General features: G+C 36.0%; 1 protein-coding gene and 1 long non-coding RNA gene across 2 annotated transcripts in view; one reads left to right on the top strand and one right to left on the bottom strand.

Annotated features, from left to right (window-relative positions):
* The window catches only part of LOC145695004 (uncharacterized), a 261,336-nt gene that overhangs the window by 214,882 nt on the left and 21,508 nt on the right, over positions 1 to 24,946 (bottom strand). The window lies entirely within an intron of this gene.
* On the top strand, positions 1,723 to 15,673 carry LOC145694107 (uncharacterized). The gene is made up of 3 exons (XM_081770225.1): positions 1,723 to 1,859; positions 13,481 to 14,127; positions 15,449 to 15,673. Exons 1-2 carry the CDS (start codon positions 1,848 to 1,850, stop codon positions 14,105 to 14,107), a joined length of 639 nt encoding a protein of 212 aa, XP_081626351.1. The 5' UTR covers positions 1,723 to 1,847; the 3' UTR covers positions 14,108 to 14,127; positions 15,449 to 15,673.

Below are 24,946 nucleotides of genomic sequence, written 5' to 3'. Positions count from 1 at the left end.
TTATTACCGGTCTACAAATATGGTCTACAAAATTATTACCGGTTAGATATACAAATATGTATTTGTATATCTAAATATTGAGATTGATGGCGTTTAATTTATACTGGCCAGTTTAGCGATTCGACAAGGGGATTCCTCTATAAAGTAGGTGCTGGAGCTCAGTTCTCTTGGGTTCCCCTTGAATGTATTATGAAACGACATAATTAAAATTTTCGACTCTTTTGTTCATAAAAACTAAATTTTAGAATTCATCTCTAATTTTGATGAATTCTTGATTTTAATCCGCATGCCGCTCTGATGGTAAAAGACCTGATGGCATGACCTCGGTACCGTGGAAAAATGGAAAAGCAATAGTCTGGGATTTCATATGTTCTGATACGTTTGCTCCTTCCAACTTACCTCATTCTTCAATAAGGCAGGTCTCGTCGCCGCTTACAGAGAATCAGACAAAAGACTAAAATACTCAAACCTATTGGACAAATATTGGTTTGTAACAGTAGCAATAGAAACCAGTGGGTCTTGGGGTCACGAAGGATCTAATTTCATTAATGAAGTTGGTCATCGAATAGCAATCAAAACTGGTGACCCCCGAGCTACTGCATTCCTTTTCCAACGTATCAGCATCGCCATACAGCGCGGGAATGTGTCATCGATCTTAGGCACATTACCTCCTGGTAAAGAACTGGACGAGATTTTTCTTCTATAAAACACAATAAGACGGAAGTAGAGACATCTTAGGAGGCTGACAACCACTTTGACTATGTTCATGAAGAATGTTTTGAATCCAGTTTGGATAAATATGAATTCTTGGAAGTCATGGCTAATACCGGTAAGTTTGGGAGTGGTAGCAACATTATCTACAGATTTTACTTTGTTGCTCAAAATCGTTAAAGACCCGAAAGATATTGTTGTCAAGCTGTCCGATGTTTATTTTGGAACAAATATGATGGTTTCAGATAATCTATGTATTCTTAGATGTGCTTGTAAGGAAGAAATAATTTCCGAATTCTTAAACCTAATATATTTCTAAGATCAAAGATGTATGCATATAGAACGGAGGTGCCTATAACTCGATAGAACAAAAATCATTCCATCACTTCAAATTGTGAAATGTAAAATATTCTGTTATTAAATAAAAACACGCAAACAATTTTAATCAATTTTCGCACTATCAAATCGTACTAATAAATAAGAATCCAAAAGTAAATAATTTCGTTTAAAAGATATTTGAGAGTATTAAACAGTATCGAAATCCAAATATTGTGCCCTGGCTTTCCATTATTTTAACACATTATAAAAACTTTTCCAGGCCAATATATAATTCCTATCAAGAGACCTCCCATTCTTCATTAGTATTCCCTCATGTACGCAGAAGACTTAGTGCGATTCCCGTGCGGCTTAGTGAAGTCTGAATTCTATGTTAAATTGTCCGGCTTCACTGACACAGCCTCGCTATTAAATTAAAGGTGGACAGTTAGCATCATACGTATCTATACACATCTGATTAAATGTAAGGCATTTTATTTTACTTAGTGGAACTTCTATGCAGTTGGAAACACTGAGTACTATGAGAGAAGGTCCATGCACAAACTGCCACAAAGTGCACCTTACAACACTAAATCTTCTGTTGAAGAATAATTAAGAAACCTTGAAGAAAAAGGGTGTGTTTTATCTGCGTGTGTAGGTGATTTGAGTGTTATAAGGGAAGGTGCGTGTTGAGACACATTTGAGGGGGACCAGGGGGGGAACAACATCTGACGGACTCTTTTCAATATAAAAAGACAAAAAGTTGAACACATATTCTGTACCACTCGTGCTTTAGAAATATTAGGATTCAACAACCGATCATGAAGCTCTTGGTAAGTACGACATGCTCACATGTTAAAAAGTATATTTTAAATATATCCCTGACAATGTCAATTTGTATTTATTTCGTTATTAGAAGATAGCATGGGCTCCAAACAACATAAGATCTAATCTCAACAGAGGATAAAAAAAAAAAATATGTATTATTAATAGAAGTCAAACTTGGGTCTCCGAAACAAACAAAAGAATGATTAATCAATGCATAATCAGAAATTTCGAAAGCAATTTTAAATAAAATCCTAATTTGATTCAGATGTTACTCATATTTATCAAATATATTCTTCGTAACGTACTCAATGGACGTGGTGGCTCACTGGTACAGCACTTACTTTTGATGTAAGGCCTTTCTCGATTGATACCAAGAAATGTGAGTTTCTGGTGGTCAACACTGTGTCCACTAGGGGTTCTCTTTAACAAAAAAATCATTCACTTAAGTTGATTTTGAGTTTAACGTCCCTTTCAGCAGTGAGGTTATATGAGACGTGGACCTACTGATTAACGTGGAATCCGAACCACATGAGCTTCCGCCGGGAATTAAACCAGAGCCTCCCACGCCTAAGGCGCGTACGCTAACCGCTTAGCCACGAAGGAGATCCTCATTTACTTGAGTTTTCCATTGTTTTATTAGCCAGCATCAGAGGTGTGTTCCTAATGCATAGTTCTCTTGAAGATGAGATAGTGATGTGGGATTGATCTCGCATGATGGTCCAGGCGCACACCCAGAATTGTTTGTTGGAAGGAGTCCAAAGTTTTTTCTGGGTGGGTGGGTACAATATGTCTATATAGTATTATTTGTACCCGAAAAGACGATGAATAATTGTTAATTACTTAGAACTAGATCACTTTTATAAGCAAAGGAAAGTGTAAACTGAAATATTTAGGCTACATCAATCATTTCTCTGCTAAACAAGTATAGTTATGTTAAGAAAGTGTACACTTGAGTTTATTTGTGGATAAGCGGTTAGCGTACGTGCTTTTAGCGTGGTAGACAAGGGTTCAATTCCCGGCGGGAGCTCATGTGGTTCGGGTTCCACGTTAATCAGTAGGTCCCTTCTCATATAGCCTTGCTGTTGAAAGGAACGTTAAACTCAAATTCAACTCAACTCAACTCAAGAAAGTGTACAAATGTTAGTCGAGTTACGAAGTTTGAGGGGAGCCCGGATTCAGTGGACAACCCCCCGTGGATGCGCCCTTATGATGGTCTTGTATCGAATTCGAGCCCTGTTCGTGGTTCGAAGCCCACGTTAACACGAGGACCTGTCCTTCATGTCTTCGGTGTTGCATGATAAGGATGTAAAACACAAAAATCTAAAGTCATCTTCTTACTTAGGCTACAAAGTATAGTGCCGAGATGTGAAGCTAAAATTTTATCTTAGAAGTACCTTATTTTCACATCGCACTTTCGTGTATCAATAAGCTTGAACTTTGAACTTACAAGTTGCGTCAATATTTTATAAATCTTGTTTCTCTTATATTTGAGGCTGATTTTTAGCTAATTTACCTAGTGAAGATAGCTGATACAACTAAGTTACTAGAGATGGGTAGGATAACCAGTTTCTTTCTACCGTGATTCGAAAAGATTTATAAAAACAAAAACAAATGGAAATCATTAAGCAGTAGTTACAGGATAAATTTGATAGGTAAAATTAGAGATATCATGCGTACTAGACCCTATGGGGGAAAATCAAAAGCTGATTTTGTTCTTGATTCTTCTTAGAGGACGGACATCACTGCCTCTGATGAAAGAATCAAAAGTCATGAAGAAATTACCACTGCAAAACTGTTGTTAACATCGGAGGATTTTAAAATCAGTCATTCAAAATCACAAGTGTTTTGGCATCACTGAAACAATCAGTGGTTGCTACCTGTGGGATTGTTGTGATAATCAAATCTGTGACTAATTGCATAAAAAATATGAAACGCAGTTTTGGGGTAATCGATGGGCAAGCTGAAAGAAATATAACAAAATTAGAACTTTCAATGCAGCACGATTGTAATCTATATAATGCAAAGTACGCCGAAAGCTATATAATGTAGCAAATAGTATTGTTTAAAATTCAAACATTCATCTTTTAACATTTGATTATTCTATTTATTTCCTAAAAGATTTTAACGTTCTTATTCAACATGGGCTCTGATCCTCAAGGGCCGAGGGAACCCGCCTCCCAAAGTTTGCTTGCGCTCCCCAGAATCTAAATATAATTATTTGCTTGGATTTTTCCTTGAACATATGACAATAACTGATTCCTCAGAATTAGGCAGAAATTGATGCCACTGCTATTCTGCAGAGAAAGTACCTGAGAAGCGGACCTACAAATATAATGTGTTATCGATGTCTCCCAGATTATAGTCAAGAACATTAACTATACAGCCATGGTAGAACTCACTCTGTGCATTTAAACATTTGAAGAAGAATTACACGATGTGTGTATTATTATGAATTTACTTCAGTCGTGGAATCAGACATTGTCAGACAAAGATCATTAACAAAACTAATTCACCAACCAACAAAGGCATAAGGAAGAAACAGGAAATACTCTACATATTGTGCATCTAATTCCAAAATAGAAACCTAGTAAACTGTTACAGAGGTCTGTCCTTTAGGGATGTGATATTATAAGAATCATTTCGGAGATCTAATGAAAAAAAAAATAAGGTGAACTAAGTGAAAATTACTCCCAATAGGATGGAGAAGATACTTTTAACCTATATACGCCCTTATCATTTTTTGTTTTGTACGAGATCTCATATTTAGATTTATTTCCGAAAATAGATAATTTTCGATCTTTTCGATCTATGAATTTAGTGTCATTTCCTTTTGCTGACCTCCCATTGGCTAATTAAGATACTGGGTCGAAAACGACACGGAGAGCAAATATATATAAACTTTAGCAATAACAAAATACTTTAAGTGGGTCGTTTTCGACCCGAGGGTCTTATGTCGGTTAAAGATGTTTACATATTTTCTCTGTCTGTCCATGTGTTCGTCCAAAAGACAAAGAAAATTCCAGATCTACTTGATGAATAACCCAGGATGTAGAGGTTCAAAAATCAAGATTCGAGTTTGTTGATGTACGTGATCTATCCAGTTTATTCCAAGATATAAAGAATCAAAAAATCAATTCTTCATGTATTCTTATGGGAGTAATTATATCATCCTTACTTGATAGATTACCCTCAGTGTTGTTGAGGTTAGCGGGTTAGTGTGCTACACAGGATACAAAATACTAATCTGTCCATGAAGTACAATGCCAAAATGAAACTAAATGAGTTTCTATTCGACAAACCTAAAGACTTAAATATGCTCTATTATCAAATATTCATTTATCTTAAAATATACTTCATTTAATTTTATGTAAAATGCTGTATTTAAAATTAGGTTTGGTATAATTTAGCCTGTTAGGAAAATTAGTTTAACAAAATCCGAACCAAACTCCTTCACGTAGTGTACACTGTGGCATTGCTACTTTTTTTTTTTTTTTTAACATAGTACCTTCTTCATGGTAGCAACCTGTCTGGCCGCTAGGTAACACCTTTTTTTAGTAAAGAGACGTTACAAGGAATTGAATGAGTTATTATATAGATTTTAGAGAGGAGCAAATACTTAGGTAATTACACCGTTTCTTCAGGAAAAATAATTTGCAGGCGATAGTGAGTTTGTAAGAATCGTAGGATGGTCTCTAGGCTATGCCGTTACAAATCTCTTTGGGGTCTCGGCGCCGGAAGATATTTGTTTCCTTCCCTAGTTATTTTAAAGATGTAGCAGTTAAAGCTTGCCCTTACCAAGTGAGCATTGTCGTGGACCAACACTGTGCATGCGAGTTTTCTCGCAGTTCTCACGTTTCCTCTCACTTTCCTCAATACATCATCACCGTCTCTCTGAGCCTCCTTGCATAATTCTGGAATGTTAGAGCAAAAGAAAATAGCTGAATCTTGATCCCCTTGCCAGAAACCATAACAATTGTATATGTATGATACCCCGGTCGGTTCGGCAGTCCTTTATTTCCTCGAAGTCCCTTGCTGCAACAATGGGTGTCCCTATCTTTCTGGGAGCATGAACGGGTAAACCAGTTAAAGCAAAACAAGTCAGAGTACTAGAATTTTCAATATCAATTAAGATATATTACATATAACGTTGTGATAATTATCTTAATGATATATTGATGATTGTTCTCGTCGTCCTTTGAGATACTCTTTTGTTATTCTTCATTCAAGGGCCCACTAAATTGACTATCTACAAGATATTGTGTATTTTTTCTTTAATCTGAACTATTTAAATCGTTTTAATATTTAAATGATTTCTAGCTTTTTGAATATTACTTACACTTTGACAGTGGATGGGGGAATGGGGTCAAAACAATATTGATCCTAATCTGAAATTTTATAAAGTACATATCTCACATGCATGATTACTAGATCTATACTGAAAGTTTTAAATAGTAATATGAAAGTTGATGTAATATGAAAGTACTCGTATTTGGGTGCGGGTCCTCTTCATCCAGTGTGCTACACCACTTGCATCGATAATTGTTATCACTCTGGATAGAAGTCAGTAGCATAGACACATTTTCATCAAGGCTATGTGCAACACCGTAACTTAGAATTTTTTCTGGGGCGGGGGACATGCATTAATACGCGTATTTGGGCCCCTAGAAAAAGTTGTTTTTCTAATTCTTGGGCATCCTCTTTCCATCTTTCTCTTACTCTTTATGGGCCCCCCGGAGCCTGTGGGCCTTCCCGCACGGCAACGTCTCCGGAGCCGTTAGTTACACCTTTTTGGCCGTTCCATACATGATCAATTAATATTGACAAATCTCAAATCCATACGAATAAAAATTATTTCTAGGGCCTGTAATAGTAGACATTTTTTTTTTTTTTTTTTACTGAAATAGGCCCACGACTCATTTTTGTTTTCTTTACCTTTTGTGTGCTGTTTTGTTTATGTAATGTAGTGAACCTGTTTGATGCTTCATTTATAATTTCATGTTCGTATCGCATATGGAATAAGAAAATTTTGTCACAAAATGGGCCCTCTCGAACAGTGGGGAGCTTTCCTGGGGGGCAGTTGCCCCCTGTCCCCCCACAAGTTACGGCCCTGGGTGTGTGCATTCAAGCTAACAAATTCAAATTGTTTCAGGACTTCTAATTATGTACATATCTTAATAATAATGTTACATTTCATAATTTTCTTGTTCAAAGGAGGCATTAAAACCCTGAAATTTCCCTTGTGTACGCCACTGGTCCAGGTGGATACCAACCATCCCGGGTATATATTATAAAAAGTAGCTGACGGGAGGCGTGTAGAAAGGAAATAATTCGTAATTAAGTTGATGTGAGGTAGCTAACGCCCAGCCGCAGTAGAGTACCGCTTCTCGTGGGGTTAGCGATGTCAATCAGTGCTGGTCTGATCAGAGGAAAGATGGATGACCGTTCGTAGTCAAAAAACGGTGTTGACATTGTGGAGTCCACCTAGTATCTTAAGGACAATTGACAAGCAATTGAAACAAGAATGTAACGAACTCTGGTCTCGAAAGCCAGCATTAATGAAGACGGAAGCCGATATGCTGACTACAGATTACTTCAAAGGGATATCACAAGCCGGATAGTACACCTTAGCCCCCTACGGGTTGTTGCGCCAGGAGATTAGTTTGATTTAGAATATGAGGAGAATTTAAGTTAGTTTTGCAGAATATATTTTACTTTTAGAGAAGATGATTGAGCTTATATCTTATATGGAAGAATTATAGGACCTAATGAGAAATAATGAAGCTGAGGTTCACTTTAGGAGACAATTACTTTTTGGTTGTTTCTTTGTTTTGTTTAGCGTTACTTAAGAGTAAGTTGAGGCAAAGAAGCCATGCTAATTAACGGAAGAAATTTGAGCTGAGGTGAAATAAAACTGTAACGCAAGAATGCATAGATGGCAAAGTCCTGTGCTGTAGCTCTTAAAGTAGACAAAGTATAAATTTAATGGGTTTCAATGTCGCTTAGATCTTCGCTTCAACCAAAGTCAAGTGAGTTATCACTGGAACTAGTTTAAGAAGTTAAAATTTCCATTATTTGCAACGTGCTTGCATATTGCAATCAAAAGATTCAATAGGAAATGTTCATCCTTGGAGTATGTTGGACCTTGCTCGAAGAATTCATGAATAAGAGGATGTGCGTTGATAACGTGGTTGCCAGTGTAGAAAAATCCACAGTTATTAAAGAAAAAAAGGAAACGTTAGTGTCTCAGTGTGATGACAGCTCCATTCGTTCACTCCAGCAGGCAATTTGTGAGGCGAATTACATGTCGCCCTGACTACTCTCATCGCATTCTACATGAAAGTAACGGACATTTCCTTTCTGATCAAAAGTTGTGATTTAATGATAACGTCGTGTAGAACTAGTCTGCAATATAGCACATACCAAAAATCTCAGATAAATATCAATACAAAGCTTCAAACAATGCAAAAATGCACTGTTTACGTAACGGAAACAGAAACAAGCGTTTTGATATGACGTCATATGTCGACTTTCCTCTCTGAGCCGTATTGAAAGTTTCAGGGAATCCTTTGGTATTACAGTTTCTTACTGTAAGCTACAAATAAATTTAGTGGAATACTGACAAGAAAAATGACAAAATAAGTAAAATACTTGTTGTCAGTGGCTATTTACGATTTTGTTTCGGGAGGGGCTTTGCTAACTTTCGGGGGGTGGCTTTGCCTGGAAATGTGAAAATTCTGCATGATATTTCATTTACTTTACTATACTAAGTAAGATTTCGGGAGGGGCTTAAGCCCGGAAGCCGCCCCCCTAAATACGCCACTGCTTGTTGTATATAGGAATAACATGTACTAAAAATGTTCTGTAATGTTCTATCATTACAAATAATATATATCAGCACGATTAATTTATTATATTATTAAACCAGAAAGTTAGGAATCTTACTACTACGTCAGTTCAAATTAAAAATAAACCACATGCAGACTGAGAATAAGCCACCATATTATAGCTACAAATATAGCATTTCTTCATTTTGAAAATTTGTTTCCAGTGTTTTGAAAGTTCATGTTCTATTGGCACCTATATATTTCTCCCACTCTTAATTGTACATGTTGAAAATTTGTCACTATGCATATTATAAATGTAGTAAATGTACATGTTATTATACTGTGGCCACAAATATAGCACTTTCTGCACCAAAAAGCTTCTAATGCCTTTTAAAAAATCTGTATCCCACAATATCCTTTATATGGTTTTTACCATTTACTGTACGTATTGGTGATTGGTTACCACACACCATTGCTACAACTATTCTTAATGCTATAAGAATGAGATTATATAGAATTTGTACTGTTTTACTATATTTTCACAAGAGAATTTTCATTAAAAAAGAAAAATATTTCCATTCCCTGGTATGCAACTTGGAAAATAAACGTAGAAGAGAAATAATGAATTCAGTTTTGTGGATGCAGAAGGAAGGGGGTAGAAGGGTTTTTTGAACTACTAGATTGAGGGAGGGAGTTCCGACATTCAATAGAATTCCAAGCCAAGTCTACAATAAATCCTACAAAGTTAATATAGTCAAGACGCTCTATGAACCGTCCTTCAATCACGTAGCACTGCCGTCCAAATCACTGTTGCCAACTCGCCAGTGTGAAATGTCGCTAGTTTAGTACTCTAAAGACGCTAGAAGTCGCTAAACGCCTCCTCCCAAGTCGCTAGAAAAGTCGCTATACAATTTTACAAAAATAATTTAAATATTTTTCATATACAATGGAAGACTCGAGTATTTTTTCTTTTTAAAAAATGGCCATCTTGACAAACATGCTGCACTATGCGCTTTGAAGAATACAAAATTAATAAATATAGCATTGAAAGTTTGCAAATACTTAAAATTTTGGATCACTTTTTCCCATTCCCTCTTATTGTGTATGATTATCTTTTTTTTGGGGGGGTTGGGGAATTCATGTTGCTTTCGTATTGGAACACTTCACCAAACTCACCCCACGAAATTTCTGTATAATTTATATTAAGAACAACCGAAGTTCAATTAATATATAAATCTCACAAACTACACTGAACCAGAAAAGCACAATGTTCTCCAGCATCACTGTCACTGTACGCACTGTGAAATGCAAGAGGTTACCAGCTATTACGCAACTAGTTAGATACGGGAAATTCCCGGATTTCCGAACCGCAATGAAGAAGGGCATAATCCTCCTTCATACCAGCGATGAATCCAATGAAGTCGCTCATAGCAGTAGTGCAACCGAGTGTGTAAAAGTAATTAGTAGTATCAAAAAATGCAAAATTTTGGAAACTTTAATATAAATATAGAACAAAATATTTGAATTCCTAAATGTCGCTAGATTTGTCGCTAGGTGCTAAATAAAAAATTTTTGTCGTTAGACACTTCCAAAAGTCGTTAGTTCTAGCGACAAAGTCGCTAAATTGGCAACACTGGTCCAAATCAAGAGATAGAGAGCTTGTCGTTGGCTGCTGATAACTTCATGTCCTTAAAAATATTTCGCTGTTGCCATATCACACCAATAAGCATAGTTAAGGGAATCAAGTTTAATTTAAATTGCTCACTGAATATACAGCCACAAAATGTCGTATTTCCTTAATGACAAAATCGGACTATAGTTTTCATTTGCACGAACCATCCAAATTTCTGCTGGATTAGTTTAGGGGTGTGCTCTAAAAGAAATTGCAACATAGCAATAACTCAACGTGCTTTTTAAGTCAGCGCGAGGATAAATAAGTGGGTTGGACCATACCTTTCATTATATATGTTTAATTGCAGATTCGGATTATACGGGGAAAGGGGGAATGAGTACATTTTATTAGCAACCTTCGGTTTTTTTATTCTCGATAGATGGCGCTGTAATCATTGAAAGTAGCTGAACTAAAGTTTCTTCAACTAGGAGCTCCTACGTTTCATTCCAGAATAAATCTGAGATAAACAGTAACAATCTTTTGTCTTAAACGTTTTTTCGACTTGAGAAACACGGTGTGAAAGATGGCTTTACATTCGACGTCAATTCAGTTAATTCAACTATGATAATGCAATTAGCAATGTTGCAAATTTAGGGGAAAAGTCACTAAATCTAGGGGATTCGACTTCCAAAATAGCGACAAAAAATAATATTTCCGATTGGTTGACTTTTTTGGTGATTTTTAAATGAAGATTTGGCAACTTATTTACAAATCTAGCGACTTTTGTATTGTGAACAAATCAAGCACTATTAGTTGGAAGCAGTTTTTGTATGTTAGTTTTCCTTTTACTTATTTGAATCAGCCCAAGCGTTAATGAATTCGGCAAATATACAACATATATTGCGTGTGAAATCTTCAGAATTCCACTTTGTTTTCTGATAGGTTACATCTTGCCCTGTAACGGAGTACAATTTTAATGTTCAATATCATTTAGCCTGCAGAGCTTCCGTTGAGGTGCACAAATAATACAACATTACCGATTATCTCTGAAAGTTTGAGTTAACGGGGAAGTTTTTTTTTTGATTTGTATGTGTATTTTCTTTTGATTTCATTGAAGTGAAATTGATCATAAGGTAAAACATATATATTGTACTAAAAAGAGATTATTGCCAAGGTGCACTTACCTGAATTATATATTATACTATATAGCCAGTAACAGAGAGAAAAAAAGAGTCAGAATATAATTTTTGGTGACTTTTCATCTCAAATTGGAGTCATTTCACCACTCACTTAGCTACTCTTTATGTCAACTTTTTGGCAACACTGGCAATTAGGTGGCAGTCTGCGGTGGTAATAGTAGTTGGATTACCAAACATTTTATTGGCTGGATCTGTCCGCAGTCATGAAACTATTCAAAGCTAATTCAGTATCAACAAATGAACATAGTTCGAAATAAATTAAACAACTCTGCGAATAAGTAAAAATATTTAATTGAATGTGGTGTCAGTAGTATCCAAAACGTGAAATAAAATACTTTCAAAAGTAATTTAAAAAAAAAAACGAAAGAAGCGACTGATAATTTTCTTGATTAACAATTAAATTAACATCTATATATATAAAAGAGAACGTACAAAATCCTTTGTCCGCTCATCACGCTAATACGGCTGAACCAATTTCTTTCATTTTTGGGGGGTTATTAGGATTTGGACCCTAGATGGTTTTTATCATATCACTTTAATTTTTAATTACCAGTGTCTTGAGATAATTGACCATTCAAGTGTCCATAACGTACAAATCCTTTGTTATTAGTTCATCATAGGTAAAAATAAACGTATTTATATGCAACCCGCATGACCGTGTCACTCGGCGGGTTAACATAAATGACAGGCGATATACAGCGGAAAATAGCTTGAATCTTCTGTTTAAAATTTTTTAATTGATTTGCTTATTTTTACAGACACTTTTACAATATGCCAGCACCGGGATGACCGCAGCGAAGCGGGGCGGGTTAACATAAATGACAGGCGATATAATGTTAAGATTTACTGCAATCTTCTATGGTTTTTATCATATCACTTGAAAGCGAAAAAGTAAAAATTATCTAAGTAACAAAGTTTATTGCGTTCCGGGGTGACCGCAGCGAAGCGGGGTGAACGCTGCTAGTCTTTCTTAATTAAAGACTTTGAGTGACAAATATAGAAAATATCGGGTAACCTCTAACGTGTCGTACGCGTGGGCAACAAAGAAATGCAGCCTATAGAATGCTTGATAACCAATTATGATTACCTTCGCACGCTGCACCTAGTGACATTACCACATATCTGAATTTACGCCGAATGCAGAGCCATCTTCCGCGCCACCTGTTACGGGTCGAAAAAACGTTTAACACACAAGATTGAATTGTTTATCTCAGATTTGTTCTGGAATGAAATGTGCCGGCTTTCAATTTAAGAAACTTTTGTGAAACTAGTTTTCACGGTTTGCAGTGCCATCTACCACGAATCGAAAAATTTCTTCGAACAAAATTTACTTACTTTGCCCCAAAGAATACGAATCTGCAATAAAGAAAATGAAAATTTTGAGTTTTACGTCCCATGATTATGCCGGCTAGGCTAAAAAAGATGGTGATGAAGATAAATGAATGAAATGGTAGAATGGAAAAAATGGGAGGAAACGGGAAAACCCCGTGGAAACCCACATACACGACGTTTGTACACCACAAAGTTCACTTGGCGAGGGCTGGGATCGAACCCGGAACCCCAAGCACCAGAGGTGAACACTCTACTACTGAGCCATCACAGCCCCGCAATAAAGAAAATGTAGAACCGACTTAAATTTTCAGTTCCTCCCATCCCCTAGATAAAGCTTATTTTTACTACAGGTGAATTTCTCCTCCGAAATATTATTTTTTTTTATCTCGAACTTTTTTTTTGTCCGATATTTATTTCTCCAGATTTTTTGCAGTCTCAAGTTGACAAAAATAATAAAAAATAACTCTCCTTGTATAATGAAAATTGTTTATGATCCATTTAACATCAAAGCTCATAATCCAAACTAACTGTATCCATCCATTTCTACTCTCTTTTAATATACAAACCAATAAGAGTAGAATATATGCTACGAAACTCTGTCCAGTGATTTTAGTATAATGCCGTTCATATTCTAATGTTGTTTCTTTCTGTTTTTCCAGACTATAATTGTTCTTTCTCTATCAGCATGCGTATTTGCTGACAACAAAGATGAAGACAAAGAGAAACGTGCTCTTGGTCTTGGGTACGGCGGATACAGTGGAGGTTTGAGTCCATACGGTGCCATTCGCTACGGTACAGGCACTCCATACCCATCAACAAGTTTCTCCAACGTCCGTTATTCTTCTCTTGTCTCGCCAAAACTTGGCTACAGTGGGTTAGGTTCTGGTCTTGGTTCTGGTCTTGGTTCTGGACTTGGTTCTGGTCTTGGATATGGCTACCCAGGTTCTACTGGTGGTCTTATTGGTTATGCCTCATCTGTTGCTCACCCCAGCTTGGGCTACAGTGGACTCGGAGGATTGGGCTATTCTGGACTTGGAGGAATCTCAACTAAGCCCATTCCTGGCGTAGGACCTTATGGATTGGGAGGATCTTATGGATTGGGCGGATCCTACGGATTGGGAGGATTGTCACTTGGTGGTTATGGATTGGGTGCTGGTGGTTATGGTCTTGGAGGCTATGGCCTTGGTGGTTATGGACTTGGCGGAGCCTATGGGCTTGGTGGATATGGTCTTGGAGGAATTGGAGCACAAGGTTTAGGATTGGGTTCTCAAATACAGTATGGCTAAGACCACAACGATAATTACAGGTTAGTACCGTATATTTTAGCGGAAGTTAGTATAACCGAATAGATTTGATATCATATAGACAGTAGCCATTTTAACACACAATCCTTATATTACATTTCACACAACTAACTTACATAATTAAAATGTTAATTCTTGTTTTCAGTCAACTCTAGAACAAAAGTCAGGATTATGTTCTATAATATCAGTAATACAGGTACAAAACTCACCTTATACCATTTGAACCATGAAGGACTCATAAGATACAGAGAGAGGAATCGGCTATCTAAGGAGTTAAATTTTACATTTCCTTTCAATGAGAAAGATAATTAAGATATTACACGATGCTTTAAAAAAATCGTTTAGGAACCGGCAGATCCATAGCAGATTTAAAATTAAATATTTATAGGTGATCGTGCTACTTTTGATTGGGAACCAATAAAAGAAGTGAGGTACAACGTGCAGGTAAATAAAAGTATAGAATTATGAGTGACATATGTGTGACTTTCCTCTTAGCAGTTAGATCTCATGTTAATTGAGGAAATCTACCTCTCTGTGCTACTGTAATACTTTTCTCAGAAGCAACCGTCTTATAAAATATAACTTTCAAGGATATAAAGTGACACAGAAAATAAGAGACCATAAGAGCTTTTCAAAATATGCAAAGGATTATAAAAATAATTAATTTTAAAATAATAAGAAATAATGATGTATATGGATAGAAAAATGGCGTACTGTTTAAAAGATGGAAAATCTATCACTTTACAAAATATTATTACGACTTTATGTCGTATATTTCAGTAGAAAAGTATTTATAATAACAAACCACTACAAACGAAATGTTTCCTTTACCACGTTCTGATGCGTTTATATTATTAGAGATATTAAGTTTTATTGTTATTATTTCAGCACTTAAGTGAATATTTTCTAGAAAATGAAAGTAAGTGTATTCAAATATTTCCAATTGAATTTATTGTAATCTGTATTTATTACTTGTTTACCTTAACAAATAATTGTTTCTACCTGTATCATCTGAAATGCAATATTCCTATCACTACCCGATGTCTACATCATCAAATCACTAGTTTCATACACAAAAGAATTATTTTATGACGTAAATATGAGGAAAAGATTTAACATTTGATTTGTCCTTTCAAAATTTAACTCTACTTAACCTAAAGTTTACAATTCTTTCAATGTATATCATTTGATATTGATTTATATAACTCTATTGTTTTCCAGCACTAAAGGTATTCATAAATTAATGATAGAACTACGTGTATGCAAATGTTTAGAATGAAACTATGCATATGTCATTGTTTGATGTTCATTTTGTTTTTACAGAAAGGCTACTAATTCGCTACCATGCCTGGGAAAGAACAAAAAGTTACCACTTGTACAATTGCTCATCTGAAATAAACAAGTTATGAACTTTTAATACTGGTTGAAATTTTATTTTCTATATTCAGACTGTAAATAAATTTTAAAACTTTTAAAACGTCTAATAAGTAATTTAGAGCAATTGAATATCTTCTTGTAGAAATTTAATTTTATAACCTTTTTTTAAAAAAAGAATATATTCTTCAAACTAATCTCAAAATGAAATTTTTAGTTTTATTAAATCAGTTATAACTATGAATATATTGATTTAATCTTTGTAAAGTGATAGTTAATGATCTTCCCGTCCAACTTCAATGCTAATAAATGTATTGCAGGAGAGGGGATGCGTCTTCGATCAACATTAAAGAGTCTACGTTACCCTTTCAGTGATGGATCATGACGGAGGTCGTATTACAGGGTTTCTATCTGCAAAATTTAGAAGTGTCAGGAAATTCATCTCGCAAAAAAATCATGAAAAATTTCATGAAAAACTGATAAAATCTAAAAAGGTCAGGAAATTTTAAGAATGGACTTTAACTTCTCAAAACCTATTTCCCTTTTTACCTTAGTCAGTCATTTGGTAGGGAATATTTTATAAAATAAGTTAGTTTGCTTGCAAAATTTCTGTAGCTACACATATACAAACACACACTCATACACATACACACTATATATATATATATATATATATATATATATATATATATATATATATATATATATATATATATATATATATATATAGTGGATGAAGACCTCCTTATCGGGAAAAAATTAGTTGCTTTTTACATTAAATATAGATCTGGAAATTTGAAAATTGTGAACTAAAAAACATAGGGAATTTATGCTTGACAAATAAATGGGAATCCTGTATTAGTAAAAATTACGATTTTACCTAATCCTTGTGTACAATACTGAGAACATTATGGAAGTTTTCCTCCTTTAACTCAGCCATTTCCAACTGTCTGTTGTGTGACGTAATAGTTTGCTTCTTGCCTGCTCAGTAGCAGCTGGCAGATAACGTGAGTTGATAAAAGACAATGATGACAGAAAACAACATCAATAACGTAATCAGTTGTTTTTTGCAGCCATACTACTCGTTGTAGATCCATAACTGTGGTTTCACTGCCAACACTGCCTCTCCTACGTCATACCGACCCCTTCTTTCCTTATTGTCTTTCTGCTTTTCTCAGATTCTAAAACCGATGTCCTACGTCATACAATGGTGTGTTGGAAATGACTCTGTTAACTTGTACTGATAACATTATAGTATTTGTACCAATATGATCTCTTTCACAAACAGCCATTATTAATGATCCTTATAAATTGCATATTCACTGGCAATGACGATGTCTAGCAATGAAAGACTACTCAGGAATCAGTGGAGTTACAAATAAAATTAGTGAAAATTTCGACATCTTGCACTTTGACACTATTCGAAATGTACCTCAGAGATCAAATACCTCATTCATCCCATCCTTTTTAACCTAATGAATTTGATATTACTAATTATTTCACAAAATAGGTAGGCTATTTACGAAGGTTGCCGCTTAAAGTCATTGCCACTTCTTTTTTTTTCTTCACGAAAATGGGAACGAAGCAAGAAATTCTGAAATATATAAAGAAAGTTTAGTACATATATAAACGTTACATGTAGGGAGTTGTAAAAACATACACGTCTCATCAGGAGATAGGCCTACACAAGGAAAATGAGTATCAACGAATCACTATCATGCATGTTTTACCTCGAATTACAATATTACAAGTGTAATTAGAATTATGCATAAAGCTTAGACATCCGTGCTAGAAAGGCCTTTGAAATTGTCTCTTCAAAGAATTCATTGGTTAGCAAAATCATTACACTACAGGAACAGGGGCTATGAACTAGAACTGAAGAGCCAGTTAGCGTAATGCCATCACCTAAGCTCCCCACACAGGCAGAAATTTAATCCCAATTCCTCCTTAGTCAAGTTAATGGTCATTGTAACGTATGACCATTTTGTGCCATTTCATCCCACGTGGCCAAACTGTGAACGCATTATACTACTTACACACTTTCTTGCAATGACACCTACGTCGATCTATTTTGGGTGAAACGCCCTGAGCGTCTACACGATGCATTAATCCATCATGACAACGCGATAGCCCATACGACAGCGAGTGTGCAGAATCTCGCGCGATAGAGATGGGAAGTACTCAAGTATCCACCATATTCATCAGACTTGTCACTTTAAGATTCCGACCTCATACCAAAACTGAAGGAGCTATTGTGTGAAACACGTGAATATGGTGCCATGAAATCAGAAGATTCGCTCATAGTGAGGCCCAGGGCCGAATTTAGGGGTGCACCGGTGCAGCCCCCTTCGTTGTAAATATACACTATCTAAATTGAGAAGATAGCAGTAAAAAATAGCAACACTTTCCGAAACTTTTTGCCTTATGTTTCCGTTTGGTGCTTAAAAGAAAGAGGAATTTTGCAAAAGCAATAATTGAAGTCGATTTTCTGAAGGTTAAAAGAAAGGGATTCACCAAGCAAAGCAATATAACATTTGCCCAGTACGGAAGAAACAGAAGCCAGGAAGAGAAAAGAACGATTTTTCCTCCATATTACTTGCAACTCTCTTTAAAATACCCTCCCCCCGTTCTATGTATCAGCGTTGTGAAGTGTAAAGAATATTGCCACATGTCACTTCGAAGAGTTTCAATGAGATTGGCTATTTTGGTACTTATGGTGCACCCCCTCAGAAAATCCTGTGTCCGATCCTGGTGAGGCCATAGGTATTTAGATTCTCCAACATCGTTGACAGTATGTATTGTAATCTTTAGAAGACTATTTCGAAGGACCCTAGATGCCACTGGTATGTATTTCTGGGCCTTTATTGTTAATTGTACTTGTAATGGTTTGTAATGTTGTAATTCGAGTTAAAATACGTATGAAACGAACAATTCGTTGTACTCATTTATCTTTTGTTATCTTCTGATGGGATGTGTATGTTCATACAGCTCTCTACGAGTAACGTTTACATATATACTAACCTTCCATACGGAAGAGGGTGATAACTTTAGTTTCGCCTATATTCAATTCATTCATACATTCTAACAAATAACTGATATTACAATACAATCTGCAGCCAACTTTCTGCCAATTCTCTATTCCTCGTCAAAGAAAGGCAAAGAAGTCAGTCACTGCTCTTACCTCCTCCTGCTAAACTGGTGAACTATAATAATTTCTGGAATTGTACGATGAACTGAAACAAGTAGTAGTATGATGGAGAAGGTCAGAACTATATGCCGGGTATGGCTTCAGATTGATGCCATTAAGTCCCTGCATTTTTATTTCGTTTTTGAGCAGAGAGCAGCAGCATACATCCACTCCAACTGTTCGGAATAAAATTCGGTGTTGATGGTAAGATCGTTAGGAACGAATTCGAGGCGTTGTTCCATCACAACCCGAGCTATATTTTATGTTCTAAACAGTCAGTTTGACAACCGATTCTATTAGTTGGCCCTTACTAAAGCACTGTTTTTGCACATTCGGAGTTCGGAGAAAGTACCCATCTATCGTCGCATGTGACACCATTTAAAAAAAAAAGAAAAGAAAACCCATTACGTAGATTTTGTCATCAGTTGCCATCACACATCCCTTCTCCTCTGGGCCCGAGCTGGGATCAATTCATGTGTCACAATACGGCAACTCCTGATATTTTTTTTTTTGGGGGGGGGGGTCATAAAGGTACAGTGATCTGGTACATTCCGAGTTGATTTGACAATCATTGTACGTTGGTGAACGTGTTTTCCTCAATGGCGTGTCGTATGTCCTCAGAGTTTGTTGCCCTCGGACGGCCGGACCATGCCTGGTCTTTAACATTTTTGCAACCTGCACGAAATTTCAGGAACCAATTAGTTGTTGTATTGTGTTTCACTGCATCTTCCTCTTTCCCATGACAAATATTCTGGACTGCTAACGCAACGTAATGCTCGAGTTCGAACTCGTAGTTTGACCTTATAATTACAGTCGATCATGGTGTGTACATGCACCTGCTGTTTGAATTGTAGAAATATTGCAAGACTTATGACCCATCTTTGTAGAGAAGTTTTGCGCCATTATTTCTGAAAGATATTCTTAATAAAAGGTGTGTTTATGAGGACAATATTAGGTTCACGACAGTGAGCCTTATAGCATTGTGACGTTACTACATCGGTCCATTCGTCCGTACATACATACGTCTTTTACTCCACACGATATCTGTTGAACGAAACAGTGGCGGATCTAGGCTGGGGCCGCGGAGCCTAGGCCCTCCAGTTTTTTGAGTGACAAAAATAATTTAAGCTATTATTTAAATATTTTTGAAAGTTTATAGTAAACCTGGTATACATATCATAGCCTGGGTTCTTACTGCTCCCCCCCAGATTTTACGTTCTAGATCCGCCTCTGGCGGGGCTTCAAGTTTCGCCTATTCAAGATTCGCCTAATACCTTCCATCTATGCAAACGTCATTCAAAGTGATGACACATAGTTGATTTTCTGATTAGGCGAAAGTTGAATTTCTTAAAGAACTTGGTTTAGCTCGCATACATTGGTAGTCCTGCACTTCATTAATAGTTAACATTTCTTCTTGAAACGATTTTCGCGCTCTTATTCGTAAGTCCAGTATGTAGGGGACAAATCCAGCATAACTTAGTAGCTTAATGAAACTTGCAGGATAGTTTACTTTCATCAAATATAGTAAAGTCTCCGAATATCTCTCTTGAACTTCATCCAATGTGATTACCATGTCCAATTTGGCCACCATCATCTATAGACCAATCATGTTTTCCTTGATTTCTTACCTTAGGTTCAAATCTACGGTCTTGGAAGTTATAACAAAATATTCTGTAAATAAAATTTCCTTTGTTTGATATATAAATTCATCTTTGTAGGTCAGGTAGATATAAAGTTACATATGATAAAGTAGGTTTGCATCGCTTAATCTTGTACTTGTGTTTCTTTCAATCGTTTTTCGGATTTCCTTGATATTTATACATAAATTATTTATATAAGTAAAAAAAAATAAAGAAAATATGTCAACATGCCATCATTACAATTAATATATACAAAATATGACACATTTGAGAATGAAGAGGCATTATATGATAGTTTCTGTAAACTTATTTACCAAAATAGCCCATTAACCAAAATTCAGTTTTTTATAAACGATGGAAATAATTTATATTACATAAAAGACACAAAAAATAACCCATCCCTGACACGGTGCACTGTTGGGACATAAACGATACGGTTGGGTTGGATCTGATCCACTGCTGCTTCAGATGAAATAAAAGTCGTTGAAACAATGAGTTTTAAGCAGAGTGTTTATATTTTAGTAATTTAAGTTCCATATAATAAGCTCTGCTTCTTTCAGAATAGGAAAGGTACCTTTTACACTGAAAAACTAAAAAGAAAAAAAGAAAGAAGGAACTTCTAGGAATTAGATCCGTAGATCTTCTAGTAATTATTTTATGATTTATGCAAACTCTCGTACAGTATAATTTATGTTACTTCATTTTATATTTTCCGTAATACATTTTGAACTTCATGTAACATTGTCATATCTCGCTACCAAACATTTACTATCTAGTCATATACTTTAATTGTGCTTACTGTATTTTAATATGTACTTTTTAAATATATATTTCGTTAAATTTAGAAACTATAGTGCTGCCAAAATGTCTTGAGCTGTGGCAAAACTGCGAACTAAAGCTCGCCCTCGACACACCCACGCGTTGAGCCAATAAGGGTTCAGCTGTTCCTAAACGGGACAGAATTAGCGAAAGGGAGTGGAATTCCTTCAGTCTACAGCAGCGCTCAGAACGGAAGACTAGGTGTCAACTCAATGTGATATATCTATAGTAGAACATTTTGTGTCATTTCTTGTCAGTACTGACAACATAATTTCGCATTAGACAAATCTTGAAAGCGGAATCTTGAATTCAAGATTCACCTACACTTTCTCTTGAGTTAACATCAGTAAATTTCATTGCCTGAGGCTATTAGGCGAATCTTTAATAGGCGAAAGTTGAAGTCACCGCCTCTGGAACGAAAGTGAATTTTTGATTTCTTTTTTTGGCAATAGATAGCTATGGCAAGAGTTATTCATTTCGTTACTATCTTCATGGGCAATAAGGACTTTAACAGTGGCTATTCATGTACCATTTATTCTATTATTGAAACAAAGGTACATAATTGTAGAATGCTAGAAGATATATATCATGCAAAAATGCTCTAGTGAGTGATATCTTTCGGACAAAACTGAAACTTTTAGACAAGATCCTCTTTATTGTCGTTTACATAGTTTATTATATTAGCTTTTTATTTATCAATTCTTGAATTATAAGCGTCCAAAAAATATAAAAAATAATTTATAACGGCTTTGGAAACATTTATTTTTCAATCAAAACTAAATATCATAAAATATTTCCCTCGTTATATAAATTTATGCAAATAAACATCCTGTTTGTGGTGTAATTATGTGATGCCTATTTAGATTATTTTGAAGCAAATTATCCCTCTTTGCTTCCGCTAGTTACACGCAAATTCTTCCAAGAAATTATTTTTTAAAGCAAAAAAAAAAAAAAAAAAAAAAAGCACGTGTGAATTACTGTGTTGTACTGGGTAAATCAGATTCTCGTATATAACGGTATATATAAGTACGTCAAACAACTACAAGTACTACAAAAAAAAGAAAAAAATGACTGTAAACAACATTGACTATTCTATGGAATTCTTGTCTATAGGCGTGGAAGGTCGAAAACAATTGAAGTTCTGGGGAAAACAAAAAGTTGAAGGGTTAAAATTTAATGAACCGTCTTGTCCAGCTTTCCGTGAAGGTCACATGTCAGGGCGGAGAATGTTACAGTTAAGTTCCGTTTATTTGCGTCATTTATTAGCTTTTAATTATTTGAATACATGAGTATTGCTTGATTATTTACGCGGCATCCTGTTGTGACTGGGGTTATGAAGTGCAAGGTCATGCAATAACAGTCGACGTTATGTGACTACATAATTGCACAATAGCGTGATTTGAAACTGTCTAGTGCCACAGTGCCGGTAATATTGTTTGTAACTGTTGTTGCAATTTGTACTAGCATAATGGCTAGCGTGGTTACCTAAGTAGTGCACGCGTTCTCCTGAGAGTACGCGTGGTATCAGACAAAGTTATGCAGGGTTACCAAAATGACAGAATTACAGAAAGGTTGTTTAAAAAGCAAATTCAAATAACATACATTACGATATAGTATGTACTATACAATGCGTATTTTTATTATTAGAACACAACGAATAAACCAAGAAAATAAATTGATCTCAAGTTTAAGCATACAGGGGTGTCATTTCGGGAGGGGAGGACGGAAATGGTTTTGATACATAATCATCTACATCTATAGTATGGTAATAAACAAATTAAAAATGTAAAACTACTTAATATTAAACTCTATTTAGAATTAACCTAGCAGAGATGGCGTGAATCAATGAAAACTAGACCTACGACCAGAGCCATAGCAAAGGGGGGAGAGCAGGGTGATCGCCCCAGGCGCTGATATCAAAGGGGCGCCGAACGAGCAAGAAGAAAGAAAAGGTGTCGGAAAAGAGTAAACGACGCACAGTGGTCCGAATAGCGAAAAAGGTGGACAAAAGTCATGTTACGAAATGGAAGTTACAGACGCTAAAGAGGTGTAACGGTCATCATCGAGAGTCAGTTCATGAGAATAACATGATTATTGACTGAATTATCTCTTAGTACCGGTAATTATAGACGTCCCAAAATGGCAGAAGCTTCGTTGCTGGAAATTGGCAAATGTGTGACTTGAGTTTGGGAAATTGTTTTCCGGGCAGCTATAAGAATGAGGGCCTATATTGTAATTATTATGCACTTGGTATAGTATTATGTACGTGACACAATTAGAATGAGCAATGTGAATTGCATCGTAGTAGTTATAATAAATACATATATTAGTACTCGTATGTATTGGAGTACTACGGACTTCTTGTAGAGTTTTAAAAAAATGGATACACATGTATACCACGAAATTTCAACAATGATAACAGTCGATAGTTGTCAATAAGCTGTATAAGTTTCATTGTCTACTTCCGTCTACTACAGGAAATATGACCTTGGAATTATGATATTGAATGTGTCCGCTTGAGGTGGCGAGACGAGCAGAAGATAAGCACGTAAGCAATAGCGTTTGTTTGACAGTGCAAGCACGCGGAGTTAGTTGGAAACGACAGAGCCGTGTGTACGGTAGTTATCACAAAGTCATCGAGTGTTTGCAGTGTGTGTTTCAGCATTGTGTAGTGTGGGGAAGTAAACAATGGATATACATATATCGCGTCTGGAGTTGCATATGCTACGGTGATGAAGTTGCGATCTGACGGGGATGAACACGCCGCAAAATTGTTGCAAGAAGTAACCACAACAACACCGACCATTGGCAAAAGAATTCGTGACACTTGGATAAAGGAACGGCAAGAAGCAACGAAGCTATCAGACGACGAAGCGCTATCGATGATTGTCTCTGCGAATTTAAGTAAACACCAATATCAGGCAATTCGAACCATGGTAATTAAACATGGTCACACGCTATATCCCAGCTACTACGCTATTCTGCAAGCAAAAAGGTCAACATATCCGGAAAATATAAGTGTTAGTGAAAATGAATGTGAGGTGAAAGTTCAAGAGTTACTAGACCATACTGCAAACAGAATATTGAAACTTTTGTCGGACAATGAGCCATCATTAAGCGACAAAACGTATATATTGCATTTCAAGTAGGGTTTTGACTGGAGTTCTGGTCACTCACAATATAAACAGACATGGACTGAAAGTGGCATGAGTGACGCAAGTTTATTTATGACAGTGATCGTTCCCTTGCGATTGGTTGATAATGAAACAGGAGATTGCGTGTGGAGAAATGAAAGACCGTCATCGAGACGTTTCTGCAGACCGATTCATCTCCATTGGATTCACGAAACCACTACTGTTGCCCACGAAGAAAGACTATATGAACAAACAGATAGAAAACCTACAGCCATTAAGAAACAATACCATGACTGTACACTACTCCCTTATACTATCAATGGTTGATTGCAAAATATGCAATGCTATCACCAATACATCAAGCCTGGAATGTTACATCTGTGGCGCGAAAATTTTACAAATGAATGATCTTAAGAAAATGACACATGTGCCACAAGATCTATCCCATTTGGAGTTCGGACTTTCCATCCTCCATGCACATATTTCATTTTCTGAGTGTATCCTTCATATCTCCTATAGATTATATTTTCAAAAGTGGAAAGCGAGTACGAAAGATGGAACTCGTCAAATGTTCGAAAGCAGGAAACAAATTATCCAAGAGAGGTTCAGATGTATACTAGGCCTCAGTGTGGATATTCCCAAACCTGTTTATGGAACTACCAATGAC

Source organism: Thermobia domestica, chromosome 9 (assembly GCF_964235325.1).
Source record: "Thermobia domestica chromosome 9, izTheDome1.hap1.1, whole genome shotgun sequence".
NCBI classification, from domain to species: domain Eukaryota; kingdom Metazoa; phylum Arthropoda; class Insecta; order Zygentoma; family Lepismatidae; genus Thermobia; species Thermobia domestica.
Note: the sequence above shows the minus strand (reverse complement) of the source record. Positions and strands in the feature narration are given on the sequence as shown.